General features: G+C 44.6%; 1 protein-coding gene across 1 annotated transcript in view; it reads left to right on the top strand.

Annotated features, from left to right (window-relative positions):
* Positions 1 to 17,024, top strand: part of LOC309547667 (amine oxidase [flavin-containing]-like) — a 171,931-nt gene that overhangs the window by 150,050 nt on the left and 4,857 nt on the right. The window contains exons 12-14 of the mRNA XM_082247562.1: positions 205 to 302; positions 1,092 to 1,203; positions 2,292 to 2,354. Coding sequence (XP_082103688.1) covers positions 205 to 302; positions 1,092 to 1,203; positions 2,292 to 2,354 — 273 coding nt within the window. The remainder of the gene's footprint in view (positions 1 to 204; positions 303 to 1,091; positions 1,204 to 2,291; positions 2,355 to 17,024) is intronic.

Raw genomic sequence — 17,024 nt, 5'->3', positions numbered from 1 at the left:
GGTAACAACTCTTTACAGCATTGGTAACAATCTATCCATTGCAAAGGGAATAATTGGCTCTTGGTCACACAGACATTTTCTAGTATGCTTAAGATTATTCTAAAATTAGCCCTTGAAATTTTGAAATTTCAGTTTTATCTAAGATTTTTTTTTTGTAGTTTGCTAACTGTATAATTCAGCAATGAATTGTGAATATTTCACTAGCCCGTGCATTATGAAGAAAAAAACTGGTGTGAAGAGCAGTATTCGGGGGGCTGTTACACAGCTTATTTTCCACCAGGAATCCTGACCCAGTATGGAAGGTAAGATATAATATATTAATCAAATTTTAAAAGATATAGAAAAAATCTTATCAATGTGCCCAGTTTACCAGTTTATACTAATTATGCCTTTCTAAGAGTTTTCCATTTGTTATACACATGCACAAATTTAAGTAGGAACTGTGTACAGCGAGCGCACCTCCTCAGCAAATGTTGGTGTTAGGCTATATACAGAAATTTGAACACCTCTGCCATTAAAAGCTTTAAATACATTTTATTACACTAGAGCTCTTTACTAATCAGTGTTTTACATACTGTATTTATTAATGTTGTACCTGCTTCTCTTAAGCCCCCCCTCAGATGGGTAGTCCAATCATGGCCACTTATCCATTTTCAGATGAACCTGATCAGAAGCTCCATTTTAGTCTATGGGTGGCCAGATGTATAAAGACTTGGGGCAATTTAATTTTGATTATCTCCAAGTCAAACCAGGTCAGAAAAAAATTATGGAAAAGCGCTGCGTCCTTTTCCATTTTTTTGGACCTAAATGTGGTGGATCGGAGGTAATTGAATGTAAATGTATACAAGTCAGTTTACATTCTCCCAACCATAGATCTGGTATAGTCTAAAAAGCTCTACTTTTTAAATGCAGCAAAAATGGGAACAGACATGCTTGTCATAGAATTGACATCTGTTCTGTTGCACTCAGCAGGGAATCTGTTCATGGATCCCATGCTGATTGGATAAGACACAGCCCTTCTTAAAGGGACCTTAAATCCATAGGAAATATAACATCCAAATAAATGTTGTGCATTGATGACCATTTTATAGGGTTCTTCGGCAACCTTTTGGTCGGATTTACTTTGCTGGCACAGAGACTGCTACAGAATGGAGTGGATATCTTGAGGGAGCAATACAAGCTGGAGAGAGGGCCGTCAGAGAGGCAAGTGATGTTGTAATATCAAAATAATGTTTTAAATATTTACTTTGAAAAATGTGATTAACCTCCCTGGCGGTATGATTCTTTTGGATTTTAGGTGCTGAAAGCGGTACCATTATTTTGCATGTAATTCTTGTGAATGAGCAGCCCAAACCAACTGTATACATTTATTATATATTTATTATATATAATTATATATATATAATTATTATATAATTATATACATTTATTATATATATATATATATATATAATGTATACAGTTGGTTTGGGCTGCTCATTCACAAGAATTACGTATATGTGTATATGTATATATATGTGTATATATATATATATATATATATATATATATATATATATATATATATATATATATATTTATATATATATATATACATACATATATATATATATATATATATATATATATATATATACTGTGTATATATATATATATATATATATATATATATATATATACATACATATATTTACATAAAAAGTACAGTAAAACTGCAGGAAAGGGCACCGGGGGGCAATGTAATGTGATTTTTTTTTTATTTTGAATGATATCAGTGTGTTTGGTGTGTTTTACATTTGAATTTGCCGCCGGTTCCACCCCCCGGCGGATGTCACGTCGCCGGAGACGGAAGCCGGGGCTCGCAGACGATCGGGAGGAAGCTCCGCCGCCGCATACCGCCCGCATTCTTCGCTGGATCCTGGAGAAAAGGTAAGTAAAACCTCTACCAGGATCCAGCGATCTTCCTAGCGCTACCCCGAGTGTGGCTCGGGGTTACCTCTTTTGGCTCTAAAATCTAACCCTGAGTCACGCTCGGGAATACCGCTAGGAAGGTTAATAATAAAATAAATTTCTGTAGCAATATAAATTTACATATATAAATAGATGTTTGTTTTCAATAAACCTCACTTGACCGCACTAAATTTATACCATACGTGTGTATGTATATATACAATATAGTGTAAAGTGAGGTTTATTGAAAAAGAAAAATATATGCATAAAACAATGCTTTGGTTGGATCTGGTGTACATGGTGGCCAAATGCTTTATTTTATATTTGGTGTCATATTTCAGATCTTATTCACCTTGGGCAGAATTCGAGAAAGTGATATATGGATGCCAGAACCACAGTCTTTGGTAAGAATGTCTATATGATATCTGTTTGGTCTAAAGGATAAGTTCACTTTTTGAAAACAATAATAATAAACACACATTTTTTTGCAGGTAAAAAAAAATTACATTGATTATTATTTTTTTGGAGCTTGTAAAGCATTGCGCCAGCCATCTGCTGCCATGCAGGTCTCCTTCAGGTCTGTCAGTGTATCTGTGTGCCCATACAACCCATATGGGCAGGGCCAGCCATACTGTGGGTCCTGCTGGGTCCATTGGACCCAGGCAGCACTTAGAGAGGGGCGGCAAATTGACTCCCAAGATTTTTTTTCCAGCAGTTGTGTGTCATCAGTTTGAAGCACGTTACAAGTGACATTTCCTCATCTCAGCCTGCGTCCGTAGTGCAAACTGATGAGTATGAGGAGGCAGAGTGTCTCCTCTGGGGAACATCCCTCACATGATCATGGTGTGCGCAATGACGTCAGACATCAGCGCACTCCATCTCACGCAGGGCAGGCTGGATCTTCTAGGGCAGTGGGCGCAGCAGACACAGGAGTGACAGGAGGATTGAGGACAGACAGTGGGTGTTTGGTGGACCGTTCCAGTGGTAAGTTTTGGAAGAAGATAACTATAAGTTATAAGTACATATAATATTTTCTAAATTTTATAGTTATATAAAATAATGGATGTGGGGGTCTTTTGTTGGGCATGGTTTTTTTGGGGGGCGGGCAGCATTTAATTCTTGGACCCAGGCAGCACAATGTCTTGGGCCAGCCCTGCGTACGGGCAAGTTGATACATTGACAGGAAGACTCAATTTACTACCATGGGCATCCAGAGCGCCATGGCAGTTCATTGAGAACTACAAGTCGACAACCTGCAAAGGATGTTGAGGCTTATAGTTCATTCAGACACACAGAGCTGTGTAAATGAATGACGCGGCTGTGTGGGTCTAAAAACAGGTGGAACATGTAACATGTTCCCAAGGGGGAACTTATCCTTTAATTTTAATTCAATACAGTGGCCTAAGTGGCAAATAAATGTTTAAATGTCAATGTCCCATGTTGTCTATTACTTTGACACTACCAAAATATATCAATTTGTTTAACCACTTCTGGACCGGAAGGATATACCCCCTTAATGAACAGGCCATTTTTTGCGATACGGCACTGCGTTACTTTAACTGACAATTGCGCAGTCATGCAACGCTGTACCCTAATAAAATTGATGTCCTTTTTTTCACACAAATAGAGCTTCCTTTTGGTGGTATTTGATCACCTCTGCGATTTTTATTTTTTGTGCTATAAACAAAAAAAGAGCGACAATTCTGTAAAAAAAAAATATTTTTTACTTTCTGCTATATAAAATTGCCAATAAAAAAAATTAAAAATCTAATTTTTTCATCATGGTTGAAAAAATCCCAATAAGTGTATATTGATTGGTTTGCGTAAAATATATTGCATCTACAAACTAGGGGAAAGATTGATGTCATTTTTATCTATTTATTTATTTTACTAGTAATGGCGGTGATCAGCAATTTTTAGCGGGACTGCGACATTGTGTCGGACAGATCGAACACCTAACTGACATTTTTGACACTTTTGGAGGGACCAGTAACATTACTACAGTAATCAGTGCTAAAATTATGCACTGTTACTGTACTAATGACACTGGCAGGGAAGGGGTTAACACCAGGGGCAATCAAATGTGGTTTATTGTGTTCCTAGGGGGTGCTTTCTAACTGTGGGGGTGGGCTTGCTGCATAAACACAGAGACCTGTGTTCCCAAATAATAGGAACATAGAATCCCTGTGTTTATAACTGACAGAACAGTGGTCTTCAATGTTTAGAACAGCAGACCACCATGCTGCTGTTGTAAACATGGCACAGGGAGCAATCGTGGGTGCCCGGCTGCATCCTGACCTGCTGATCAGCGTTAGGGTTGAGCGGACACCTAGATGTCCGTGTTCGACGGGTTCGGCCGAACTTTAAAAAAAAGTCCGGGTCCGTGTCCCGGACTTTTACCGAACTTTTCCCGGACACCGAACCCCATTGAAGTCAATGGGGACCCGAACTTTAAGGCACTAAAATGGCTCTAAAACACCAAAGGAAAGGGCTAGAGTGCTGCAAATGGCAGCAAAACGTAATTAAGAGCATGGCAAGTGCTCTGCAAACAAATGTGGATAGGGAAATAACTTAAAACAACAAAAAAAAACAGAAAAATAAAACAATGTTCTTCTTCATCTCTGAAGGACGAGGCCCATATGGAGTAGGAGGGAGGTTGAGGTGGTGGTGGATGTGGCGGTGACATAGGCGTGCGCACAGGGTGTGCTGGGTGTGCCTGGGCACACCCTAATCACCTAGGGCACATAGCATTGCCAGTGAGGAGATGGGAAAGATCTCCCTGGGACCTGCTCTGCTCTATTTCTCCTTGCCTACAGGTACATGGCCCCGATACATTACTCTCCCTGCTGGCAAACACATGCATGTGTATTTCAACTTTGGGGTGCACACCTTAATGCAATAGGCTGCGCACACCTATGGGCGGTGTAGGTGGAAGCGGCGGTGGAGGAGGACCAGGGCCGGATTAACAGCATCATGGGCTTGGTGCTGAGGATTTTGAAGAGCCTTAAGGGCCGTGCCTTGCCATGCACCCAGAGGAGGAAGGGTGCAGCCATGCATGCCTAATTCAACATGGGATGCTGTCTCTGAAGCCCATAAACACATCCATGCATCGCCAACTGTCCCTCCTTGTCCGGCCTTCACGCTGTGTGGGGAGGTTCTGAGGGTGCTGCCTGGGGAAGCGAGCATAGAAGCCAGACTTCTGTGTTTACAAGTGACAGAAGAGCGGTAACAGTGAATATGGCCAACCCGGGGCCTATATAAAAGGTAGGGGCCTGGAGCTGCAGCTCCAATAGCCCCTACATTAATCTGGCCCTGAGGAGGAGGACGAGGTAGCCAACACTGCTTCTTTTCAAAAATTTTAAATGAGGGTACACCCCAAAAGAGTGAGAAAGAGCAAAAATGGAACAATGGGTGGGTAAGGTCGGTATCCATTGCTATTCTGCATAAGGTACGGAAAAGTCCCGTGGGATCCATGCCTGGTTCATTTTAATGAACGTGAGCTTGTCCACATTGTCTCTGGACAGGCGGCTGCGCTTGTCTGTTATAACGCCCCCAGCCGTGCTAAATACCCGTTCAGATAATACACTGGCTGCAGGGCACGCCAGCACCTCCAAGGCGTAAAGGGCAAGCTCAGGCCATGTGCCCAATTTGGAGACCCAGAAGTTGAAGGGGGCAGACCCGTCATTCACTACATGTAGGCGTGTGCACACATACTGCTCCACCATGTTGGTAAAATGCTGCCTCCTGCTAAGACGTTCCATCTGAGCTGCTGGTGCTGCTGTTTGTTGTGGCGTGCTGACAAAGCTTTTCCACATTTCGGCCATGCTAACCCTGCCTTCTGAGGTGCTGGCGGTGCCCTGGTTGCGTTGGCGACCTCCTCCTCCTCCTCCTCTGCCTTGTGCTTCCACTGTGGCCCCGCTGTCAGATGGGAATGCCAGCAGCATGGCGTCTACCAGCGTGCGCTTGTACTCGCGCATCTTGCGATCGCGCTCCAGTGAGTGAATTAAGGACGGTACGTTGTCCTTGTAACGGGGATCCAGCAGCGTGGCCACCCAGTAATCAGCACAAGTTAGAATGTGGGCAACTCGGCGGTCGTTGTGGAGACACTGCAGCATGTAATCGCTCATGTGTGCCAGGCTGCCCAGAGGCAACGAAAGGCTGTCCTCTGTGGGAGGTGTATCGTCCGTGTCCTCTGTATCCCCCCAGCCACGCACCAGTGATGGCCATGAGCTGGCCTGGGTGCCACCTTGCTGTGAACATGGTTCCATCTCCTCCTCCAGCTCCTCCTCCTCCTCATCCTCCTCATCCTCCAGAACTGTGCCCCTGCTGGACAATTGCGTCCCTGGCGTTTGCGTGTGCAGGAACCCACCTTCGGAGCCCCTTGCGAATGACTGCCCTGAAAGCCTTGGAAATGTTACCTCTTCATCCTCCTCCTCCTCCTCATCCTGTGCCACATCCTCTTCCATCATCGCCCGAATTGTTTTTTCAAGGAGGCATAGAAGTGGGATAGTTAAGCTGAGAACGGCGTCATTGCCACTGGCCATGTTGGTGGAGTACTCAAAACAGCGCAACAAGGCACACAGGTCTCGCATGGAGGCCCAGTTATTGGTGGTGAAGTGGTGCTGTTCCGCAGAGCGACTCACGCGTGCGTGCTGCAGCTGAAACTCCACTATGGCCTGCTGCTGCTCGCACAGTCTTTCCAGCATGTGCAAGGTGGAGTTCCACCTTGTGGGCACGTCACATATGAGGCGGTGAGCGGGAAGGCCGAAGTTACGCTGCAGCGCTGCCAGGCGAGCAGCAGCAGGGTGAGAACGCCGAAAGTGCGCACAAACGGCCCGCACTTTCTGCAGCAGCTCTGACATATCGGGGTAGTTTTTAAGGAACCTCTGCACCACCAAATTCAGCACATGCGCCAGGCAAGGGATGTGCGTCAAACCGGCTAGGCCCAGAGCTGCTATGAGATTTCGCCCGTTATCGCACACCACCAGGCCGGGCTTGAGGCTCGCTGGCAGCAACCACTCATTTGTCTGCTGTTCCATGCTCCTCCACAACTCCTGCGCGGTGTGTGGTTTGTCCCCCAAACAGGCAAGTTGTAAAACTGCCTGCTGTCGTTTACCCCTGGCCGTGCTGAAGTTGGTGGTGAAGGTTTTACGCTGTCCGGATGAGGAGGCGGTAGAGGATGAGGAAGCGGAGTAGGAGGAGTTAGGAACAGGAGGCAAACTGAAGCGCCCTGCAATCCTCGGTGGTGGAAGGACATGCGCCAAATTGCTATCCGCCTCAGGCCCATCCGCCACTGCATTTACCCAGTGTGCCGTTAGGGAGATATAACGCCCCTGACCGTGCTTACTGGTCCACGTATCCGTAGTTAGGTGGACCTTGGCACAGATGGCGTTGCGCAGTGCACACCTGATATTTTCCCCCACTTGGTTGTGCAGGGAAGGGATGGCTTGCCTGGAAAAGTAGTGGCGGCTGGGCACGACGTACTGTGGGACAGCCACCGACATAAGGTTTTTAAAACTGTGCGTCTCCACCAGACGGAATGACAGCATTTCAAAGGCCAATAATTTTGAAATGCTGGCATTCAGGGCCAGGGATCGCGGGTGGGTAGGGGGGTACTTCCTCTTCCTCTCAAGTGTTTGGGAGATGGAAAGCTGAACGCTTCCACGGGACATTGTGGAGATGGTTGTTGGTGACCCAGGTGGTGGTGTTGCTGACAGATCGTCTGTTTGCGGGGTGGCAGGTGCCGGTATCACTACAGATGTGGCTGGAGCGGCCGAGACTGCAGCAGAAGAGGAAGCAGGATGAGCCAGAGACGTTTCTTGGTTTTGAAGGTGTGTACTCCACTGCAGCTCGTGCTTTGCACTTAGATGCCTGATCATGCAGGTTGTGCTCAGGTTGAGAAGGTTTATGCCTCGCTTCAAGCTCTGATTGCACAGGGTGCAAACCACTCGTGTCCTGTCATCAGCACATTTTCTAAAGAACTTCCACGCTAGAGAACTCCTTTGAGCTGACTTTGGTGCGCTCGTTCCCTTGCTGCGTTGGGCAGTAGCGGGCGTAGTGTCTAGGGCACGGCCGCTCCGCTTCTGCACCCTGCTCCCTCTTCTGCTGTGCTGGTGGCTCTGTGCGACCACCGCCTCTTCCTCCAAACTACTCAGGTCACCTGCATGACGTTCATTCCATGTGGGGTCGAGGACCTCATCGTCCTCCACATCATCTTCCACCCAGTCTTCACCCCTGCCCTCCTTGTCGGTCTCCACAATGCTGAACGCCGCAGCAGTTGGCACCTGCGTTTCGTCATCATCGGAGACGTGCTGCGATGATCCTTGCATGTACTCATCTTGAGAAATAAGTGGTTGGGCATCGCTGCACTCAATCTCTTCCACTTCTGGGGCAGGGCTAGGTGGATGGCCCTGGGAAACCCTGCTGACAGAGTCCTCAAAAAGAATAAGAGACTGCTGTATGGCTTGGGGCTCAGACTGCTGGCCTGATTTGCAAGGGGGTGAGGTGAAAGACGGTTGGACATTGGCTGCAGGTGCCAACTCTGACCTTTCTGCAGTAGACTGGGTGGGAGACAATGTGAAGGAACTGGAGGCACTGTCAGCAGCAAACCAATCTACTATCGCCTCAACTTGTTCTGGCCTCATCACTTCTAGGGGCGTTTGATGCCCTACCAAATACTGATGCAGGTTCTGTCGCCTACTCACACTTGAGGAAGGTGTTTCACTTGTGCGTGTAGCTGGCACAGATCGACCACGTCCTCTCCTTGCAACAGGAGCTCTACCAGCAGCACCACGACCCAGGCCACGGCCCTTATTTGACGGTCTCCTCATATTTCTGTAATTTAAGATCTTGCCCTAGAAAGGTTTTTATTGAATAGCGGAATAGGAAATATGATCCAAAAAAGTGTATGTATCTCGCACGTACAAAACCACACTAGGCCCCAATTACTATTGTTTCTACCCCTAAAAGGATGGATGAGGAGTAGGAGGAGTATGGAACAGACAGCACCCTCAAATCTTCAGAAGTATGAGATGAACCCCAAAAACTTGGAAAGGTGGATCTCACACGTACCGACACAGACTATCCCGCAATTCAATTGATCCTCAAAGGTTTTTATTGAATAGCGGAATAGGAAATATGATCAAAAAAAGTGTATGTATCTCGCACGTACACAACCACACTAGGCCCCAATTACTATTGTTTGTACCCCTAAAAGGATGGATGAGGAGTAGGAGGAGGAGTATGGAACAGGCAGCACCCTCAAATCTTCAGAAGTATGAGATGAACCCCAAAAACTTGGAAAGGTGGATCTCACACGTACCGACACAGACTATCCCGCAATTCAATTGATCCTCAAAGGTTTTTATTGAATAGCGGAATAGGAAATATGATCAAAAAAAGTGTATGTATCTCGCACGTACACAACCACACTAGGCCCCAATTACTATTGTTTGTACCCCTAAAAGGATGGTTGAGCAGTAGGAGCAGGAGTATGGAACAGGCAGCACCCTCAAATCTTCAGAAGTATGAGATGAACCCCAACAACTTGGAAAGGTGGATCTCACACGTACCGACACAGACTATCTCGCAATTGAATTGATCCCCAAAGGTTTTAATTGAATAGCGGAATAGAAAATATGATCAAAAAGAAAGTGTATGTATCTCGCACGTACACCACCACACTAGGCCCCAACTACTATTGTTTGTACCCCTAAAAGGATGGTTGAGCAGTAGGAGGAGGAGTATGGAACAGGCAGCACCCTCAAATCTTCAGAAGTATGAGATGAACCCCAAAAACTTGGAAAGGTGGATCTCTCTCACACGTACCAACACAGACTATCCCCCAATTTAACTGATCCCCAAAGGTTTTTGATTAAATAGCGGAATAGAAAATATGATCCAAAAAAAGTGTATGTATATCACACGTACACAACCACACTAGGCCCCAATTACTATTGTTTGTACCCCTAAAAGGCTAGATGAGGAGTAGGGGGGGTATGGAACAGGCAGCACCCTCAAACCTTCAGAAGTATGAGATGAACCCCAACAACTTGGAAAGGTGGATCTCTCTCACACGTACCAACACAGACTATCCCCCAATTTAACTGATCCCCAAAGGTTTTTGATTAAATAGCGGAATAGAAAATATGATCCAAAAAAAGTGTATGTATATCACACGTACACAACCACACTAGGCCCCAATTACTATTGTTTGTACCCCTAAAAGGCTAGATGAGGAGTAGGGGGGGTATGGAACAGGCAGCACCCTCAAACCTTCAGAAGTATGAGATGAACCCCAACAACTTGGAAAGGTGGATCTCTCTCACACGTACCAACACAGACTATCCCCCAATTTAACTGATCCCCAAAGGTTTTTGATTAAATAGCGGAATAGAAAATATGATCCAAAAAAAGTGTATGTATATCACACGTACACAACCACACTGGGCCCCAATTACTATTGTTTGTACCCCTAAAAGGCTAGATGAGGAGTAGGGGGAGTATGGAACAGGCAGCACCCTCAAACCTTCAGAAGTATGAGATGAACCCCAACAACTTGGAAAGGTGGATCTCTCTCACACGTACCAACACAGACTATCCCCCAATTTAACTGATCCCCAAAGGTTTTTGATTAAATAGCGGAATAGAAAATATGATCCAAAAAAAGTGTATGTATATCACACGTACACAACCACACTGGGCCCCAATTACTATTGTTTGTACCCCTAAAAGCCTAGATGAGGAGTAGGGGGAGTATGGAACAGGCAGCACCCTCAAACCTTCAGAAGTATGAGATGAACCCCAACAACTTGGAAAGGTGGATCTCTCTCACACGTACCAACACAGACTATCCCCCAATTTAACTGATCCCCAAAGGTTTTTGATTAAATAGCGGAATAGAAAATATGATCCAAAAAAAGTGTATGTATATCACACGTACACAACCACACTAGGCCCCAATTACTATTGTTTGTACCCCTAAAAGGCTAGATGAGGAGTAGGGGGGGTATGGAACAGGCAGCACCCTCAAATCTTCAGAAGTATGAGATGAACCCCAACAACTTGGAAAGGTGGATCTCTCTCACACGTACCAACACAGACTATCCCCCAATTTAACTGATCCCCAAAGGTTTTTGATTAAATAGCGGAATAGAAAATATGATCCAAAAAAAGTGTATGTATATCACACGTACACAACCACACTAGGCCCCAATTACTATTGTTTGTACCCCTAAAAGGCTAGGAGTAGGGGGAGTATGGAACAGGCAGCACCCTCAAACCTTCAGAAGTATGAGATGAACCCCAACAACTTGGAAAGGTGGATCTCTCTCACACGTACCAACACAGACTATCCCCCAATTTAACTGATCCCCAAAGGTTTTTGATTAAATAGCGGAATAGAAAATATGATCCAAAAAAAGTGTATGTATATCACACGTACACAACCACACTAGGCCCCAATTACTATTGTTTGTACCCCTAAAAGGCTAGATGAGGAGTAGGGGGGGTATGGAACAGGCAGCACCCTCAAACCTTCAGAAGTATGAGATGAACCCCAACAACTTGGAAAGGTGGATCTCTCTCACACGTACCAACACAGACTATCCCCCAATTTAACTGATCCCCAAAGGTTTTTGATTAAATAGCGGAATAGAAAATATGATCCAAAAAAAGTGTATGTATATCACACGTACACAACCACACTAGGCCCCAATTACTATTGTTTGTACCCCTAAAAGGCTAGATGAGGAGTAGGGGGGGTATGGAACAGGCAGCACCCTCAAATCTTCAGAAGTATGAGATGAACCCCAAAAACTTGGAAAGGTGGATCTCTCTCACACGTACCAACACAGACTATCCCCCAATTTAACTGATCCCCAAAGGTTTTTGATTAAATAGCGGAATAGAAAATATGATCCAAAAAAAGTGTATGTATATCACACGTACACAACCACACTAGGCCCCAATTACTATTGTTTGTACCCCTAAAAGGCTAGATGAGGAGTAGGGGGGGTATGGAACAGGCAGCACCCTCAAACCTTCAGAAGTATGAGATGAACCCCAACAACTTGGAAAGGTGGATCTCTCTCACACGTACCAACACAGACTATCCCCCAATTTAACTGATCCCCAAAGGTTTTTGATTAAATAGCGGAATAGAAAATATGATCCAAAAAAAGTGTATGTATATCACACGTACACAACCACACTAGGCCCCAATTACTATTGTTTGTACCCCTAAAAGGCTAGATGAGGAGTAGGGGGGGTATGGAACAGGCAGCACCCTCAAACCTTCAGAAGTATGAGATGAACCCCAACAACTTGGAAAGGTGGATCTCTCTCACACGTACCAACACAGACTATCCCCCAATTTAACTGATCCCCAAAGGTTTTTGATTAAATAGCGGAATAGAAAATATGATCCAAAAAAAGTGTATGTATATCACACGTACACAACCACACTAGGCCCCAATTACTATTGTTTGTACCCCTAAAAGGCTAGATGAGGAGTAGGGGGGGTATGGAACAGGCAGCACCCTCAAACCTTCAGAAGTATGAGATGAACCCCAACAACTTGGAAAGGTGGATCTCTCTCACACGTACCAACACAGACTATCCCCCAATTTAACTGATCCCCAAAGGTTTTTGATTAAATAGCGGAATAGAAAATATGATCCAAAAAAAGTGTATGTATATCACACGTACACAACCACACTAGGCCCCAATTACTATTGTTTGTACCCCGAAAAGGCTAGGAGTAGGGGGAGTATGGAACAGGCAGCACCCTCAAACCTTCAGAAGTATGAGATGAACCCCAACAACTTGGAAAGGTGGATCTCTCTCACACGTACCAACACAGACTATCCCCCAATTTAACTGATCCCCAAAGGTTTTTGATTAAATAGCGGAATAGAAAATATGATCCAAAAAAAGTGTATGTATATCACACGTACACAACCACACTAGGCCCCAATTACTATTGTTTGTACCCCTAAAAGGCTAGATGAGGAGTAGGGGGAGTATGGAACAGGCAGCACCCTCAAACCTTCAGAAGTATGAGATGAACCCCAACAACTTGGAAAGGTGGATCTCTCTCACACGTACCAACACAGACTATCCCCCAATTTAACTGATCCCCAAAGGTTTTTGATTAAATAGCGGAATAGAAAATATGATCCAAAAAAAGTGTATGTATATCACACGTACACAACCACACTGGGCCCCAATTACTATTGTTTGTACCCCTAAAAGGCTAGATGAGGAGTAGGGGGAGTATGGAACAGGCAGCACCCTCAAACCTTCAGAAGTATGAGATGAACCCCAACAACTTGGAAAGGTGGATCTCTCTCACACGTACCAACACAGACTATCCCCCAATTTAACTGATCCCCAAAGGTTTTTGATTAAATAGCGGAATAGAAAATATGATCCAAAAAAAGTGTATGTATATCACACGTACACAACCACACTAGGCCCCAATTACTATTGTTTGTACCCCTAAAAGGCTAGATGAGGAGTAGGGGGGGTATGGAACAGGCAGCACCCTCAAATCTTCAGAAGTATGAGATGAACCCCAAAAACTTGGAAAGGTGGATCTCTCTCACACGTACCAACACAGACTATCCCCCAATTTAACTGATCCCCAAAGGTTTTTGATTAAATAGCGGAATAGAAAATATGATCCAAAAAAAGTGTATGTATATCACACGTACACAACCACACTAGGCCCCAATTACTATTGTTTGTACCCCTAAAAGGCTAGATGAGGAGTAGGGGGGGTATGGAACAGGCAGCACCCTCAAACCTTCAGAAGTATGAGATGAACCCCAACAACTTGGAAAGGTGGATCTCTCTCACACGTACCAACACAGACTATCCCCCAATTTAACTGATCCCCAAAGGTTTTTGATTAAATAGCGGAATAGAAAATATGATCCAAAAAAAGTGTATGTATATCACACGTACACAACCACACTGGGCCCCAATTACTATTGTTTGTACCCCTAAAAGGCTAGATGAGGAGTAGGGGGAGTATGGAACAGGCAGCACCCTCAAACCTTCAGAAGTATGAGATGAACCCCAACAACTTGGAAAGGTGGATCTCTCTCACACGTACCAACACAGACTATCCCCCAATTTAACTGATCCCCAAAGGTTTTTGATTAAATAGCGGAATAGAAAATATGATCCAAAAAAAGTGTATGTATATCACACGTACACAACCACACTAGGCCCCAATTACTATTGTTTGTACCCCTAAAAGGCTAGGAGTAGGGGGAGTATGGAACAGGCAGCACCCTCAAACCTTCAGAAGTATGAGATGAACCCCAACAACTTGGAAAGGTGGATCTCTCTCACACGTACCAACACAGACTATCCCCCAATTTAACTGATCCCCAAAGGTTTTTGATTAAATAGCGGAATAGAAAATATGATCCAAAAAAAGTGTATGTATATCACACGTACACAACCACACTAGGCCCCAATTACTATTGTTTGTACCCCTAAAAGGCTAGATGAGGAGTAGGGGGGGTATGGAACAGGCAGCACCCTCAAACCTTCAGAAGTATGAGATGAACCCCAACAACTTGGAAAGGTGGATCTCTCTCAAACGTACCAACACAGACTATCCCCCAATTTAACTGATCCCCAAAGGTTTTTGATTAAATAGCGGAATAGAAAATATGATCCAAAAAAAGTGTATGTATATCACACGTACACAACCACACTAGGCCCCAATTACTATTGTTTGTACCCCTAAAAGGCTAGATGAGGAGTAGGGGGGGTATGGAACAGGCAGCACCCTCAAATCTTCAGAAGTATGAGATGAACCCCAAAAACTTGGAAAGGTGGATCTCTCTCACACGTACCAACACAGACTATCCCCCAATTTAACTGATCCCCAAAGGTTTTTGATTAAATAGCGGAATAGAAAATATGATCCAAAAAAAGTGTATGTATATCACACGTACACAACCACACTAGGCCCCAATTACTATTGTTTGTACCCCTAAAAGGCTAGGAGTAGGGGGAGTATGGAACAGGCAGCACCCTCAAACCTTCAGAAGTATGAGATGAACCCCAACAACTTGGAAAGGTGGATCTCTCTCACACGTACCAACACAGACTATCCCCCAATTTAACTGATCCCCAAAGGTTTTTGATTAAATAGCGGAATAGAAAATATGATCCAAAAAAAGTGTATGTATATCACACGTACACAACCACACTAGGCCCCAATTACTATTGTTTGTACCCCTAAAAGGCTAGATGAGGAGTAGGGGGGGTATGGAACAGGCAGCACCCTCAAACCTTCAGAAGTATGAGATGAACCCCAACAACTTGGAAAGGTGGATCTCTCTCACACGTACCAACACAGACTATCCCCCAATTTAACTGATCCCCAAAGGTTTTTGATTAAATAGCGGAATAGAAAATATGATCCAAAAAAAGTGTATGTATATCACACGTACACAACCACACTAGGCCCCAATTACTATTGTTTGTACCCCTAAAAGGCTAGATGAGGAGTAGGGGGGGTATGGAACAGGCAGCACCCTCAAACCTTCAGAAGTATGAGATGAACCCCAACAACTTGGAAAGGTGGATCTCTCTCACACGTACCAACACAGACTATCCCCCAATTTAACTGATCCCCAAAGGTTTTTGATTAAATAGCGGAATAGAAAATATGATCCAAAAAAAGTGTATGTATATCACACGTACACAACCACACTAGGCCCCAATTACTATTGTTTGTACCCCTAAAAGGCTAGGAGTAGGGGGAGTATGGAACAGGCAGCACCCTCAAACCTTCAGAAGTATGAGATGAACCCCAACAACTTGGAAAGGTGGATCTCTCTCACACGTACCAACACAGACTATCCCCCAATTTAACTGATCCCCAAAGGTTTTTGATTAAATAGCGGAATAGAAAATATGATCCAAAAAAAGTGTATGTATATCACACGTACACAACCACACTAGGCCCCAATTACTATTGTTTGTACCCCTAAAAGGCTAGATGAGGAGTAGGGGGAGTATGGAACAGGCAGCACCCTCAAATCTTCAGAAGTATGAGATTGTGTTCACTGTACCCCACAAAGATTGAGTTCACTGCACCCCACAATGATTGTGTTCACTGCACCCCACAAAGATTGTGTTCACTGCACCTCACAAAGATTGTGTTCACTGTACCCCCCAAAGATTGTGTTCACTGCACCCCACAAAGATTCTGTTCACTGTACCCCACAAAGATTGTGTTCACTGCACCCTAAAAGGATGTTGTTCACTGCACCCCACAAAGATTGTGTTCACTGCACCCTAAAAGGATGTTGTTCACTGCACCCCAAAAAGATTGTGTTCACTGTACCCCCCCAAAGATTGTGTTCACTGCACCCCACAAAGATTGTGTTCACTGCACCCCAAAAAGATTGTGTTCACTGTACCCCCCAAAGATTGTGTTCACTGCACCCCAAAAAGATTGTGTTCACTGTACCCCCCAAAGATTGTGTTCACTGCACCCCACAAAGATTCTGTTCACTGTACCCCACAAAGATTGTGTTCACTGCACCCCAAAAAGATTGTGTTCACTGTACCCCCCCAAAGATTGTGTTCACTGCACCCCACAAAGATTCTGTTCACTGCACCCCACAAAGGATTTTGTTCACTGCACCCCAAAAAGATTGTGTTCACTGCACCCCAAAAAGGATTTTGATCACTGCACCCCAAAAAGGATGTTGTTCACTGCACCCCAAAAATGATTTTGTTCACTCCACCCCAAAAAGATTGTGTTCACTGCACCCCACAAAGATTGTGTTCACTGCACCCCAAAAAGATTGTGTTCACTGTACCCCCCAAAGATTGTGTTCACTGCACCCCACAAAGATTCTGTTCACTGTACCCCACAAAGATTGTGTTCACTGCACCCCAAAAAGATTGTGTTCACTGCACCCCAAAAAGGATGTTGTTCACTGCACCCCAAAAAGGATGTTGTTCACTCCACCCCAAAAAGATTGTGTTCACTGCACCCCACAAAGATTGTGTTCACTGCACCCCAAAAAGATTGTGTT

The sequence above is a fragment of the Pelophylax lessonae genome (assembly GCF_965119305.1).
Source record: "Pelophylax lessonae genome assembly, chromosome: 2".
NCBI lineage: Eukaryota > Metazoa > Chordata > Amphibia > Anura > Ranidae > Pelophylax > Pelophylax lessonae.
Note: the sequence above shows the minus strand (reverse complement) of the source record. Positions and strands in the feature narration are given on the sequence as shown.